The 15,530-nt window shown below is 40.3% G+C and overlaps 1 protein-coding gene across 2 annotated transcripts in view; it reads left to right on the plus strand.

The window, feature by feature from the left end:
• The first annotated feature begins 3,435 nt into the window (after positions 1-3,435).
• The window catches only part of CSTF3 (cleavage stimulation factor subunit 3), a 50,613-nt gene continuing 38,518 nt past the window's right edge, over positions 3,436-15,530 (plus strand). Inside the window, exons 1-3 of one of the 2 annotated variants that reach the window (XM_083837886.1) lie at positions 3,436-3,626; positions 13,113-13,214; positions 13,344-13,439. In XM_083837886.1, the coding sequence (XP_083694012.1) occupies positions 3,597-3,626; positions 13,113-13,214; positions 13,344-13,439 (228 nt within the window). In that variant the 5' untranslated portion in view covers positions 3,436-3,596. The remainder of the gene's footprint in view (positions 3,627-13,112; positions 13,215-13,343; positions 13,440-15,530) is intronic. The other variant, XM_083837887.1, reaches the window with a different exon arrangement.

Raw genomic sequence — 15,530 nt, forward strand, 5'->3', positions numbered from 1 at the left:
ATGTAGCCAATTAGTGGGACACGCCTCACTCTAGAACAGTGGATGTCAAACAGGGAGCAAAACCAGTTTGGCAGAAACATGAATTTCATTCATAATTATGGCCTGTGGAAATACGTATTTAGACTACCTTCTTTAGTCCACAGAATCCCCATGGTGCTGTCAAACACAAAAGCTGAAAGACAGATTATGGGCTCTGCAAGGCACTCACCTCCTGCAGAACTCTCAGCTGATGCAACAGCAGGGCCCACCACCACCCCACAGCAAGACAGGGGCTCTCAGTTTTCAGCTCAACGTGCTCTCCCCTGTACCTATGCTGAAATCCATCCTAGAGAAGGGGCTGATAGAGCCCACAGCCTCCAATGATATGACGGAGTAGTGAGGACAATCCCCTCTGTGTTCAGGCAGCTTAAGATTGAGCATTAATACACAAAAATCAATGGGGCAGTTCAAATCTCAGAACTGCTAGCATTCTCTCTCTACATTTGAGTAAATCCTATCGAAAAAAGTCTCTGAACAATGTTTTTGGTGGTTACAGAGTGATGCTAAAATGGTTGCACAAAACCTGGGATCTCATAACTAGTAATACACAACAATCTGCTGTGGCAGCTGGAATGACTTGGAAGACAGATATGGCAGCTAGTTGATATCCACTGACTGAACGCTGTGAAAGCGGCCTCCTCCCAAACAGGCTCCACTTAATGCCAAGGTCTTGGCCTACCACCCTGTAAAGATCAACATGCATTTGTTTTAAGATCTGATTTTCTCCTTGCTTTTTTCAAGTGACACAATTTGTATCTACTTTTTTTCCTAGCAAAAACATTTAAGTACCATTGAACTGCTATATATTGCAGGCATCTTCAATTCACGTTCAGTTTCTGATTGTTTTCAATTTGTGATACATAACTTCAGCAACAGCCACTTTCTGAGCAGTAAGATCCACAATAGTTCACTTGTTAACTCACAGCCTGCCATTCAGTTTCATGTCAGTGACTAAACCAAGCATGAATCACTACAGCATAATACATTAGCAACATCCTGTTACTTTCATATCACCAGCGATTTCAGAATTGAAGGGCAGCTTTTCCAAGTAGACAGGCCTGTAATCATGTCTTCACTGCTCCAGTTACATCTGACCAGAAGCCTTGAGCTATTTCACTTATGATTATGCAGCTTCAAAACAAATGTAAGGAACAGCCACTTTCTAAAATAACATTTGAGCTACACAGGAGTTAGCAACTAAGTATTCATTATAAGCTTAGCCGTAGCATCCCCATTATTTGCTCCAAGACCATCAGTAAGAAAACTCCAAATCAGCCTATCAAACAGGTCAACTAACACAAAACACTATTGTACTCAAGCCAGAAGACTTATGCATGAGACCCAAATTGAAGTTACATTCAGAAGAAAACTAGAATTAAGTTATGTTCTATGTAAACTCTAAATTTAAGACTAGGAAACATTTTTACTTTGTAAGTAAAGTTACTTTGAAATATAACTTACAATTTACACACAGTTTTTGTTTTTTTAAGTGATACTGCCTCTTGACTGAATCATACCAGAACACAAACATCTTAATTATTACATAAATGTGAAAAGTTTCACATGTAACTTCAAATCAAGGCAAGCTATCAGGGCTGAAGTGGTGAGGCATAACTTATCGACAAGAATTTAAACAGTTTTCTTTCTGTAAGCTATTGCTCCTCGTAATTTCCTCCAGCTAATACCTTGTGGTGTTAAGAATGCGTATTACAGCTGCATTTCAGGCAAGCTATCACAGCAGCACTTGACAGAAAGGGGGCAGGCACTAGCTGTATTTACAGCAGCTGGGTTTTTGTCAAAGGCCTATTCAGTGTGTAGAATTACAGAAATGAAGAGCAACACCAGGTTAAGAGATAAAATATTTATTTGGGGGTAGGAGGGAAATGCTGTAAGAGGTACAAAGAAAAAGCCTAAGTAACATTAGGCATCATTCATTTCACTCTTTAATAACTTGCCCTACTGGATGAGCAAGATGTCACTGATGATATCAACGTCCAAAGCCGCCTTCATCATTTTAAGAAACTGAACAAGGTAATAGAGAAGCACCTAAAATTACAGTAGAAAATCCATATAGGTAAAACAAAGGAGTACCAGAAATCCTAAAAATCTAGGCCAAAATTTCACCAAGGCCACTGAAACAGCTGACATCCTGTAGGCCTAGAATAGCATAGGTATTGGGTGGTAGCAGTTTCACCAGCACTGCTTTAAGTGATGCCTTATAAGGACAGGGTTCCTACACTGGAAATGGAAAAACACATTTTTTTAAGTGAAATCACATTCGTATCTCAAATATTTTCAAAATGGAAGCTGTTGTGACGTGGAAAAACCCATGAAAAACAAGGTAGGCTGCTACCACAAAATCATCATTCTTTAAGAAATCTGAGACCAACACGGCTTATTTATCAGAAGAGATTGATAGGCACACATGGATTTCTCCTATGAAGAACAAGATAAAAAATCTTTGGTACTGATAAGAAAAATTACTCCACAGCCTGGTCAAATAAATGCTAACTCTTTCCCCCACATGCCACCTTTTTTCTTTTTGGTCAAGCTTAGGAGGTAAGTGTTGCTTTCCTTATGTCCTTTTTCCACACAACTGTAGCTTAAAAAGGTAACTTCTGGAAGACAAAGCAGAAAGGAACCCAAAGAGTACTAACATCAACTTATTTAAAGTATTTCTGCATAAATATGAGCATATTATACAAGTTTAAGAACACTTACACTGCTGTTTTGAAGGTAGCTAAGTCAGCTTTCACCCCAGCATCTGCCATGCCTGAATTTGTTTCCTACAGCTGCCCATTTCTCTGCAGCGGCCGGTTCAACGCCCCTCTCACGGACTGCGATTGCTTTGTACATAAAGTTTAGGAGCTTTAAGGGGAGCTGCCTCCTGCGTCCTCGAGGTCTCCGGAGCTGCTGACCTCTCAGCCTGCCCTTTGCACTTGCCTCCTGCCTTCAGGAGAGCTCTGGTGAGGTGGAGGAGGTGGGCCTACTGATAGCAGGCATCGTTCAAACGGCAGCGCTCCTGAGCGAATGTAGGACTGGGTTAGAGGCTACCGAGCCCCCTGGCAGCTGCTCAGCGTGCCCGGGGCTCTAGCAACGGGGCTCTAGCAACGGGGCTCCCTCCACAGCATGGGACGCGGGACAGCACTACACGCCCGAGGCGCAGCCCACACGGCCACGGTATCTCCACAACGGGCCCCAGCATTAGCGGGGAAAGGGAAGGGACCGGGGCTGTGCCGCCAGACTCCCTCGGGACTCGGGACCCGAGACCACCTCAAGCCACCTCACTCCCCACCTCCCGCCCGCGCACCGCCAGGCAGCGCCCGCCGCCGTTGCCCCTTGCGGGCCGCTCCCAGCACGCCCCGCGCCGCTCCGCCCCCCGCCCCCGCGCAGAGCCGGCCCGCAGGCGCCGCGCCGCCATTTTGTGGGGAGCGCGGCCGGGGCCGGGGCCGTTGGCGCGGCAGGGGGAGCTGCCCGCGGTGGCGGCGCGGGGCGCTTTTTAACGGGGTTTTTAAGCCGCCGAGGGGCTCCGCGCCGCGGCTCTCTTTTAACCCGCCATGTCCGGAGACGGAGGCGCCGGCGACCAGGTGAGCGGGCGGGGGGAGGCCGCGGGCCGCTCCCTGAGGAAGGCCGGGGGGGGGGCGGGCAGCGAGCGGGGCGCCCATGGGGCTCGGCGGGCGCTCGCGGTGCGGGAGCGCGGCCCTGCCCTGCTCTTCCTTTCCCCCTGTTCGGTCTGGCCCTGCCCGGCCCTTCCTTCCCGCTGCCCGAGCCCCGGCACCGCGCCCGTCCCCTCAGCGGCTCCCCCATCTTGAGGAACGGCCTCCGTGCCCTCAGCCGGGCCGCGCGGAGGGGAAGGGGAGCACGGCGGGGGGGTGCTCCCGGCGTGGCCCCTCGGTGCAGGGCGGCCCTCCCGGCCTCCTGGGGCTGCTGAGCCGGCCCTAACGCCTCCCCGGGGGCAGCAGGCGCTCCGGGGAGCTGCGCTTCGCTTTGCACGCCTCATTCAGCCGTGGGTAGTGGTCGCGTACGCCAGGGCTTAAACCCGAATAAGCTGTCTGTGCCAACAGGTCTGCAGGGTTTTATAAAGCCAGTGTTTGCCCAACACCTGCGTTTAACGTGAAAGGTTGTGTGCTTCTTGAGAAATACAGCAGAAGTACACCGCGTTTTTGGTCCGGAAGTATTAAAATGTCTTCAAATTAGAAACGAAATATAAAAAACATAATAAAAAAACATATGCTTAATAAGAGAACTTTTTTTTTGTGGTACACCATTCTTGCTCTTGGAGAAATAACTGCTGCTTCAGTTGGCTTTGGCTTGTTTTGTTGTTTGTTGTTTTTTTTTTAAATATGCTAAAACCACATATTTGTCACACTTTCTTATTTTCTAGGCAGATGCAGTCAGGATTTTATGCCAGATTTTTAAGTCTAGTGTTAATATGAAGTATTCTCTACTTAGAGGCAGAATTTCGCTAAGTAGCTCTTCTTAAAAGTTAGGGCTGTGTTTAAAATCTGCGTTATGCGGGGCAGTGGGGTGGGGGTGAAAGTTACTGGGTAGGGGAGAAGTGATTGATATCCCTACAGCTGCCTGTGGAGCCTACACAAGTTCTTTAAATCAAGTCAATGACCTAGCACTTCTTTTTTCAGAAGCTTTTCTTTGTAGAATTAAGGCTTTTTCCAAAACAGGTTATGCTTCTGTGTATCTGGGCCTGTATCGTGAAAGGGTGAGATATAAACTCTTTGTAAAGTCACTAGTTTCTTGGGTAGGGAAGGCAAGAATGTAAAATACCCAGTTTCTTTCTCATTAGGAAAACATGCTGTGAATTACCAGCCTGTATGCTCAACATTAGTGAGGTTAGAAAATGTTTGTATGGTCAAGCGAGAGGTTCTTCAGAAAGGTTTACTTCATCACGAAAAGTAAGAACACATTACAGTAAAATGTTGACAGTCCCGATGTGTAATATGCTTCACATTCAAGCTACCCACCACAATATTTTTTTTTGAAGTTGCACTGACAGTTAATTGCATAATTAAACTCAATTAAAGTGGTGTCTTCATTTCTGTAACTTGTAATATATTACTGGGTAACTTACAGAGCAAATGACGCTGACTTAAGGCTTTATTTTCTTTTGCAAGGGAAGACAATATACAAAAGGTTGAACTACTGTCTATATACTAAAATAAAAGCTATTCTGGAAAGTATCATTAGCTTTAATATTGTGCCATATCACAGAGGGTTTTAGCATTTAAAAAAATGCAAATTATTTGCAGCATATGTAAGTCATCTATTTTAATATATGGCTTGGGTTTTTTTAAGTCTGTATTAACTTTCGGCCTTTATCAGGTTTTGATTACTGTTTTCACATTGGGTACAATTCAAATATAAAAAACTTCTACAGGCTTTGTTAAATCTTTTCTTTACACCATGCTCTTTATGAAAGCAGTATTCTGTTTTCCCAGACCTCCAATTTTGTTATGGTCAACTCCTTCCATCAGTTTTCTTCAGTTTCTGTACGTTGCCCTCTACAATATTATTTTTCAAACCCTGGCAGACTTCTGTTTCTTGTTCCTAATATTAAAATAGGACATAATTTAATATCGGTGTCTTGAGCAATACCACCATGAAGGTTCCCCACCCTCCAGCTGCGTTGTGCGGCAGGTGCGTTGGAAGCGTTGATGTGGCTCTAACGGCGGTCGTTACACAGTTACCTGGTCACAGTGTGTCTGTCCAAGAAGGAACAGCAAAGCATTGTGACTGGGGCAGTGGCGCCTTGCTCTTTTCTGCCACGCTGCTGCTGATATATAGCGTAGCCTAGTGCTGCTAGCCAAAGGTCTCTCTGACCTTACATGCACAATGTTCTTAGAGTTTTAATGGTTCCTTTCCGTGGGAAGCTGAAGCTAGACAGAGGTTGAATTGCATCTGGCTTTCTTCTTTCACGTTTCCTCTGCTGCTTGCGTGACCAGGTTCTGAGTTTTCATGTGCCATTATTACTGACAGTCACATACTTTGGTTGGTAGAAGGGGTGACCACAGCTAGCTGTGCACAAGATGTGCACGTTAGAGTGTGTGATGCAGATGCTAAAGACCTTTCACAAACCAGAACTGTTAGCTCTGACTCATTGACGCTCAGGAGCATCTACATCTTGCTTCCTAGATCTTAGGACTTGGAGAGGACTTCCAAAAGCAGGCAGATGAAAAACAAATTGCCATGCTGTCTGCTGCGAGCACGAAGCTGTGGTAGTGCAGGAAAGAACGGAGAGCATGTTGAATGTAGCAAGGGTGGGAGAGTAAAGGTTTTGTAAGGTTAAAGTCTCAGATGGAGATTAGAAGGCTTTATTACACCATGTGCAGTACAGCTGGAACATGCCTTCTCTGCCTTTAGGTTGAGCTTAGCTAAGCATTGTTAGGCTGCATGGCTGTGTGGTAGAGAAGGAGCCTGAGCTACCAGCTGGAGGCCATCTCCTCCTCGCACTGTTACTGTTGAACAGAGTGGGGTAAAGGAGGGGGAATAGGATGGGACGTGGGAACGTGATGCAGGCACCATTACTGCATGGACCATTTTGGGAGTCAGAATAGTATCAATTCTAGTACCGTTTGCTATGCTGGACCCAAATAATTTCTGCAGAACCAGTTGAGTGATACCAGAACTTAAAATCTGTTAGGTCCCTCTTAAACTCATGGCAGGGTCTACATGATGTTTAACCAGCCATAATTTACAGGGTTGGTTTCTAGAATACCAAACACTTTTATCTGTCTATATCGTAGAAATCAACATTTCGTAGACTGAAAGGCAGCATCTCTTGCTGTTTGCTAGAAAATTCCCTCATTTTCCCTGACAAGCTCTTCCCAATCTCTTGCATGTGTCAGGGTTAAAAAGAGTATGCACTTGCAACTATAATTTTTTTACATTTTTTCTGGACCTTTATGTAATGTATCTGGTTTCATTTTGTGTGGTCATTGCTCCAGGTACTCTCAAAGAAGGCCTTAAATGCATTGTGCCCTTTCTGCCTCTTTCTCCCATGACAGAGCAACTTCTCGTATTCATTTAATAAATACAAAGTTGCGAGACATGAATTTTATCTGAAGACTTGAGGCAGTATTTATTTTACCCTTGCAATAGGTTACTTCTCATCTTTTTAAGTCTAGAAACATGCATTTTCCACTTCCTGTACTGGTTTCCGAGCTGTGCCTCAGCCTGCGATGCAGGTTACCTCTTATGAATATGAATCTGCTCCAAGACTGAGCTATGGAAAAAAAGTCTGTGTAGTTTCTGTGATTATAGAAAAGACCTCAAAAGAAGTATATTTTTTTTTTGGTAGTATTTCCTGTCCCTCTCTACTCCATTCATACCTTGTATCTGTTTGGTACAGTACATTGTGCAAGTCTCTGAATTTGAAGTGCGGTAGTAAATGCTAATGTAAGCAACTTAAGCTTAATATCTTAAAAACAGATGTTGGTGAGCACAGTGCTGAAAGCAAAGGCTTATTTTTGCAGGATTGTGGGAGTTGAGCTTCACAGGAGGAGTCATTTGAAACAACAAAAAAAAACTAGGAGCATCGTAGCATATATAGTACATAACTGGCTTTACTATCACTGTTTACAGTTACTGTAGGAACTGGTAGTACATAGAATGAAAACAAGGTTTGATGGCAAAAGACTTTGGACTTGGTGTTGCGGATGTTTTTCCATTTTTTTGCACAATTGTAACCAAGCTCTATATTTAAGCTGCGTTTTCTGGGACAATAAGTTCCAGATACACCAAGAAGCTAAAGTGGAAAATGTCTAAATGCTAACATTTGGGAAATAGTCTCATGAGGAAAGAATGGTAATCCTTATTAATCTAAAACTCTTGGTTTGTACAGAGATACAACTTCATAGAAGTTTACCTGTAAAAGTATCATTTTAAAAATTATTAGATTAATATGCTGCGTTACGTCTGTTAATAGTGACCCAGTCTTAATGGGCAAAGATTCTTCCAAAATTGTGTTCACAGTTGAATTTCCTTAGTGGCCAAGTAGAAGGCAAGGTATTATAAATAGATTCAAGACTTGCCTATGGGAAATACTTTCCATTTTGGTATCGTTGTTTGTTGAACTCAGGAAAGACGCCAGTTTCCATGGTTAAACAAGGCAATCTGGAATACGGTGTGGTACTAGAATAACTGCAGCTGGGTGTTTGTTCTGGGTTAAGTAGCTTTTCCTGTCAACAGTGAGTTAAGTTAGTAGGGGGAAGTATGCTTGCTGGACACTAAGTATCTTGCTTTGTTTCCCCCACAGAAACAATCATTAGTACACAGAGAAAGTGCAGGAGGTCCAGTGCTGTGGTGTTTACTGTACTAAAGTACCGGATGTGCAACAAGATAAGAATTAGCAACTTGCTCTTTGCGTGTATAGCCATAACTAAGTGTGAAGGAAAAGCTTAGGCTAGGCAAATGTGTAATTTAACCGAATTGAGAAATTAACAACGTTTAAGGTGCCTGGTTTTTCACTGCAAAAGCTCCTTTTGTGGAAGCAGGATGCTTTAAGCAATGGGATGCATTATATGGTGTGAGCAGCTGAAAGAGGTGTTTGGCCAGGTATTTTCTGATGGTTTGGAATCATGAAGGTTCACTGTCAGAGGCCTGGGGAAACTCTTAACTGATGCTTTTAGCAGTAAGGTGTAAACCAAGAATTTTTCCTTGAAGGTGAATAAAAAGAACTTGCAGTAAAGACTAAAAGTCAATTCATGTGTTCTTGTTCCCTCTGACATATTTTATGAATTCAGATGTGGCTTTTGTACAATCGACTGATTTTGTTGGAAGAAACATTTTACGCTCTTAGTGTCTGTGAAACTAAGAATCCATTGCCATTTATCTGTGTACAACTAATGAAAGCTGTGAATCAGACTAGATGTTACAAATACAAGTACTGACAGAGAACTTTAAGTGCTAAAATGATTCAGTGACCTTGAGCAGGTTGTTTGTGGGATTGGAGCCCAATTACACGGGAGGTATACTGAACACAGTTATCAAAAGAAAAGGACAAAAAGTACTTTTCCGGTTTGAATGCAACAATTCTTCGCAGCATTTTTATCCAGCCATTAAAGAAAAGTTAAAAGTTAGTATCCAATTTTGTAGTTTTTATGGTAGTTTCTGCCAATCTAACTTGGGACTGAAGTTCTATATTTTGTTGAATTCTGTATTCTTCATCACATCTGATCCTGGTAGGGGGGAGCTGAGCCAGTTAGAAAGTTGATCGCTTTTCCTAATAGGGTTTTTTTTCCTGCTGATTCAACTCCCTGAACTGGCTTGGTACAGAATGAGGCAAGCTCAGGTATGTGCCTTAACCAGAGGAAGGGACTGAAAATGCTTATGTAGGGGCAGGATCATGTCAGTGAACAGCACCCGGTGGGTGAAGTATTTACGGTGTTGGATACTGGATGTCGTGCAGGTGATACAAATAAAAGTATATAATCAAAAGTCATGTGTTCCCAAGCTGTGATTAACAGCAGCTCTAAGCGCAGGGTTAGTTAACATGCAGTTTTCGAGACTGTGATCTTTCTAGTTGTAGTTGAGCAAAGTTAAAAGTCACAGCTCCCTGCTCCCCTTCACTGCATGCTTACATTAGACGTTAGTCCTCAGAGACTTTGGCGTGTCACTGAATGCAGGCGTGTACTCACCCAGCTCTGGCAAAGTGGTCCGCACTGGAAAGCCTAAGCGTTGATTTCTCCGGCGTGTTGGGAATGATTAGGCATGAAGGTGAAAGGTAATGAGAACTTGTTTTAGTTGAGATATAACCTGAACACTGGTTTGCCTGCAGTGTAGTTTGCTCTACATGTGGATGGCTCTTAGAAGATTTTATTTTTTTTAACCCAAAGAAAAGGAGAGGGAATGCTCACTGGCCTGAAGAGTTTGGGCATTTTCTTACTGGTGACGTTAGATATAAGCAATACCAAACAGGCCATCTTAAAACCCTGACCATATCTCATTTATCAGTTCTGCAGAGCTCCTGTGTTTTTCTTTTGTTTGCATGGATAACTTTTTCTGCTGATGCTAAATGAATACTTGCTAATTTAAGAAATTAGTCCTTCAACATCTTTCAAATAAAAGAATCAAGATTTTCTTATGCTTCCTACATCGATTAGGAGCCCTATATCACACATACAACATTAATGTAGGATTACTGGGATTATGCATCGTGTCAGCAGTTATTTTTGCAGTAGCTTAATTTATTGCAGCCATTCTGAGGTTATTGCCCTATATCTGCATGGGTGAAATTAACTTCCTGGAAGCCCTTAACTGTTTTGCAGCAGCATTAGCTGAGTTAAGAGTGTCACATTGAAAGGTTTGAGGTAATACAGCTGAGCTACTGCTGAAAGAGTTGAGATGCACTACAATGCTCCATTCTACTTCTTCCCGTTTGGAAGTGACTAGTTGCAGTAGAGAACCCGGTGGTTGAAGAAATGTTTCAATTGTTGTGTAGCGTAGAGCAATAAATTGTAGCCAGTGTTAATAGTGCTCCTAAAAACTAGGCGTTTCTGTCTAATTGAATAATGAATAGTCTATATGTGCTTGAATATTTGAGAAAAAGAGATTTCACTGAGCCAGAATACAATGAGAAGCAATGCTTAACCACTGCTGTGGGGCAAATTTGAATTTAGTGCTTTACTGAATAAAAAAACCTGCAGTTTTGGGTCATCTGTAGAGATAATTTACATAAATTATTTTTTAAGTTTGGAAAATTCAGATTCAGTGCTGTCGTCCATAAGTTGAAATAAGCTCATGCATGCATGTCTTTTTGGAAAAAAATAACGTCACTAGTTCATTTCATACTGTTTCACATCCTAGAGCTGTGTTACTTCAACTACTGTCTGCAGTATTGCCCAGTCAGCATTTCAATGGACTTGGAGATGTAAAGATGTTCATATGGAGATTTATAAATTTACTACTTTTGAACTGTCAAGATTGAGCTAAATTTTTAAATGTAATTTGTTATGAAATTAATTTTACAAATTAATTTGCTGTGGGATGTGATACTTGCCTTCAAAGTTACACTGCTTTGCACCAAGCAATTACTGTTAAGAATGACTCAGAGCTGAATTAAAAAGAATAATGGTCTTCATACATAAACTCCTATAAAACACGTTCTACGATTTTTTTCTTTCCCTTTCACACGACTGCTCGAACACATCAGTGTAATGCTTCAGCAACATTCTTGATCATTTGTCCATTTTACAAGTAAAAAAAAACCCACTAATTTGAAGTCTTAAGGCAAATAACTTGATTTATATTCTGCTAGTAGGACTGACAGGAAAATTAGTAGTGCTGAGAAATATTAAAAATACAGTAACCTTCTGAAATGATTAAAGTTGAATTATCACATAGAACAGAAGTAACTTCAGTATAGTAGTATATCTGCAAAGGTTAATAAAACTGAATTGGGTTGGAGGGAGGAAGAGGACCTGCTGAAAATAAAGTTGATATTCCTAGGTAGGAATATCTTACTTGCAGGCTTACTGTGTTTGCTATCTTCAGCTTTTTCTTGTTTTAAAAATCATTGTGTTGCACAATACTTTGCTGGCAGCTTACCTTCTTATAATGCTACTGTAATGGTTCTGTTTATTATTGCATTGAGGAATAAATGATTTTCCAGTAAAATCCATTAATAATACCTTGGGTTTTTACTCTTAGAATGTCTGGTCCTCAGAAGTGATGTGCAATAACGATGCTTGTTAATTTCATGAGAAATCACAACTCTGTAGTGTTATACATGTCTAGTTGCCTTCTCTTTTTTTTGTGTATGATGAAACCTTTGATAGAGGTGAGCATTAGTTCCCTCTGTCCTGCTTACTGTCTTTATAATCGTCAGAGCTATATATTGGCCTAGATGCAATATTAAGAAGTAAAATGACTTCCTTGAAATAATCTTACAGCAGCTGACAGTTTTTTTTAGTGTTCTGTACAGTAATAAGTCACCGTCCTCCTGTACAATACAGAATGGTATATTATAACAGTAAATATGTAGGTAACTTGTAAAATTTCTCCATAAATATTTTATAGTAATAGTATAAATACATATTATTACTGCATGAGAGCAAAGCATACTTAATCATATGATTTGGAACTGCTAACAACTGCCTGAAAATGAGCCAAGTTCAGAACGTTCGTAAAAAAAAAAAAAAGTACACAGGTCAGAACAGTATTTCACATTTAAAAAAGCTTCATAGCATTTGGGGTTGTAATAAGCATGCATTTAAAAGGCTTGAGTGGATGTGATCATTATAGATAGTAATTCTGTTTTCATATACTTCATGCCAACAGCGTTAAATGTAGGGATTTTTTTCTGGAGATCCTAAAGATATTTCCACGAAAACAACTTCAAAAGAAAATTTCAACCTATACTGCAAGAGTAGCTTTATTAACAAGTTAACATTCAATTTAGTATAGATTTTAGTATCAAAAAAAGGTTTTAAACTCAAATCTGAATGTCTCGGTGTAAAGAAAATGTTTTATGGTAGGTAGTGTCAAAGCTACAGGAGGGCAACTAAGAATTTGCTGATTGAAAGATCAGGAAATGAACCAAAAAGAAATTGTGCTTAGATAGCATGTAAGTGTTGCTGCTAGAACTGTCATCTCCTAGTTTTGTTGTTAAATCTGTAACCTGTGATACGAAATACTTACTGTCTTGCCTATGCAGAATGATTCAAGCAGTAAACTGGATTTGTTTGGCTGAGGGCTGTAATACAAAAATCAGTTTGAATTTACTTAAGCCATCTTAAAAGTTTCAGGTCAGTGAAACTGTTTGAAGTTCATAGTGCACTAAGTTTTCTGGCAAACTTGAGTTTGTTCTAGTGTTCTAAAATGACTTAGTTTAGTCTAGCTTTTTGCTGGCTTACCAGATGTGTAGAGCCTGTGGTAAGAATACATTATCTTACTGAAACAACTTGCTTTTACAGATAAAATTACAATTAGCTCCAGCATAAGAATCTGAAGTCTGGAATGTTACGTTGTCAGTGTGTTGTCATTAGCTTGACCTTGTAGCTGGGATTGAATTTGTGAAACTCTACTTGTGATCTCTTATGTCTTCTCTCTAATTTTTCTAGGCTGCCGAATATGTCCCAGAAAAAGTGAAGAAAGCTGAAAAGAAATTAGAAGAGAATCCATATGACCTTGACGCTTGGAGCATTCTCATTCGAGAGGCACAGGTTTAGTGACATAGGATTACATTTCCTTATCTATGGTCCACTCACACTATTTGGTTCTGGAGTAAAATCAGCATATTCATTTACATAAATCATAATATTGTAAATGCTGTTTTGATTTTCAATTTTTAGAATCAACCTATAGACAAAGCACGGAAGACCTATGAACGCCTTGTTGCCCAGTTCCCCAGTTCTGGCAGATTCTGGAAACTGTACATTGAAGCAGAGGTTAATATTTTAACATTCTTTCTTATATAACATTTAATAGGAATTTAAGTTTACACTCTCATAAGCATAAATAAGATAGGCACATACAGTCTACAGACAGGGGGATTTAAAGTATACCTTGCATTTATTTTGTAAAATAGGTACAAAGGAGTAATTAAAATGAATTCTAAAGTATTGGGTCTTTTATGAGATGATGATTGTTGCATTATGGAATTGCAACAACATTAAAACAGTTTCACTGGTATTGGAGTGCTTTAGCCTTTTCTTTACTTGTCGTGTCAATTTATTGCCTCCCGTGTCATTTATTTAGAGGACATTTTTTTATTCATACGTACAACTTTATTTGACTTTCTGTGGATGTTTGGATCTTTTAATATTTTTGCTTCCATAGGGAATTGAGTATTTCTGTGAGTAGTGTTTTCAGGGAGGGTGTGGGATGGGGATGACAGCTGAGTTCTGGAACAACAATGCTGGGAAAATGTCTTAGCACTACTCATTATCTGCTAGAAATCCGAACAAAATTGGGATTATTCACGTAACTATAAAACTACAGCATTTTTGTACCCACTAAGTGCATTGACCAGTTAAACTTTAATGATGTGCTATGAAATATACTCTAGTGTGGGTATTTTTTTAAATTTTCTGAAACTATTTTATAACAATACACATACTTTTCATGGGCATCTTTTAGCTGCACATTTTTCTTGAGACAAGTCTTCTGAACAAGTGGTGGGGACCTGTTTCGTAGATAAGAAATGAGCTAGCTAAATTTTTTACTATTTTATGTGAAAATTGATAAGCAGCAATCTTGAGTGGCAAAACTTCATTGTATAGTTATCATATCATATTTTACATTAACTTAAGAATCCAAATGCATCCTGGCAGTAAATTTTTAAAGCTTATGAAATAAAACTGGGATCATGGGAACCAATCAGAAAATTTTATATTGCAGTTTGTAGGAAGATGTAATAGTACAACCTCAAATGAAAAATACCGAATGAAATATCCTTGGGTTTACACTATTTTGTTTCTAATAGTTTGTAGTGGTTACTGGAATGTTGGTGATTGGACATATTTGGGAGATTGTGAATGCACTAACACATACAGATGTGAATTTTTCCTTTTGGCACCCTGCAGGCAAATTCATTAGCCTCTTGTACCCTTCAATGTTTGCTATAGAATCTAGTCTTAAGAATCTAACCTAATTCGAGGATTACCTGAAAGTTGCCTGAGTTCTGTGGGATTTGGTGGCTATTTACAAGTTTTATCTTTCCCATGACTCAAATTTAAGAGGTGAATAAGACCACCTCAGAAAGTCTGTACTATGTACTACATCTTAGATCATTCAGCAGAAAGTATTGTTATCAGTGTAAGGTTTCTTGTCTTGAGTCTTGAACCACGATCAGAGATGAATAGACAGACATTACCTCCCTTAATCAATACCTTTCAACTAATTTATAATCTAATAGTATTTAGAACCACGAACAGTGGCAAAACTTAAACAGTCTAGGATGTAATTCTTAAGTGCTTCTTCAAGGAGAGAAGATGAGCTTCTACACGGCTGGTATGGTAACCAAGTAACACAAGGTAAACTTGAGAAGGAGACAGTTGGCAGTAAGATCACTAGCTTGTGCGTGCACGCGTGCGTGTGGGTGTCTGTCTATAATTACACTCGAAATATAAGAGAAATGGAATATATGATTCTGTTACTCAAAAAATTGGAAAAACGTGAATTGTGGAGATCTGGTAGAGGTTACACTTGGAATGGGTTATGCTTAGAAGAAATGCAAGGGGTTATTTTTTGGGAACTTATCTGAGGAGGACATTTTTTAAACTCCAGTTATGACTTATATTTCCAACTTTTCTTTCCTGTTCCCAGTAATTCTTTCAAAACTCACTTAGTTACTGATACAACTCCTAATCAACATGCTTATATCTGCCTGTTTCAGTATATGTAACCATTTATGCCTGCAAGCCGAAATAACTTCCCGTTTCCAAATTCTTCACTAAAAAATATATTCACACAATTGTACACTGTTGTCAGTGTTGTTTAAAGTTGTACATCATATGTGCAGTCCTGTCAGAGTAAAT

This window comes from Anser anser, assembly GCF_964211835.1.
Source record: "Anser anser genome assembly, chromosome: 5".
NCBI classification, from domain to species: domain Eukaryota; kingdom Metazoa; phylum Chordata; class Aves; order Anseriformes; family Anatidae; genus Anser; species Anser anser.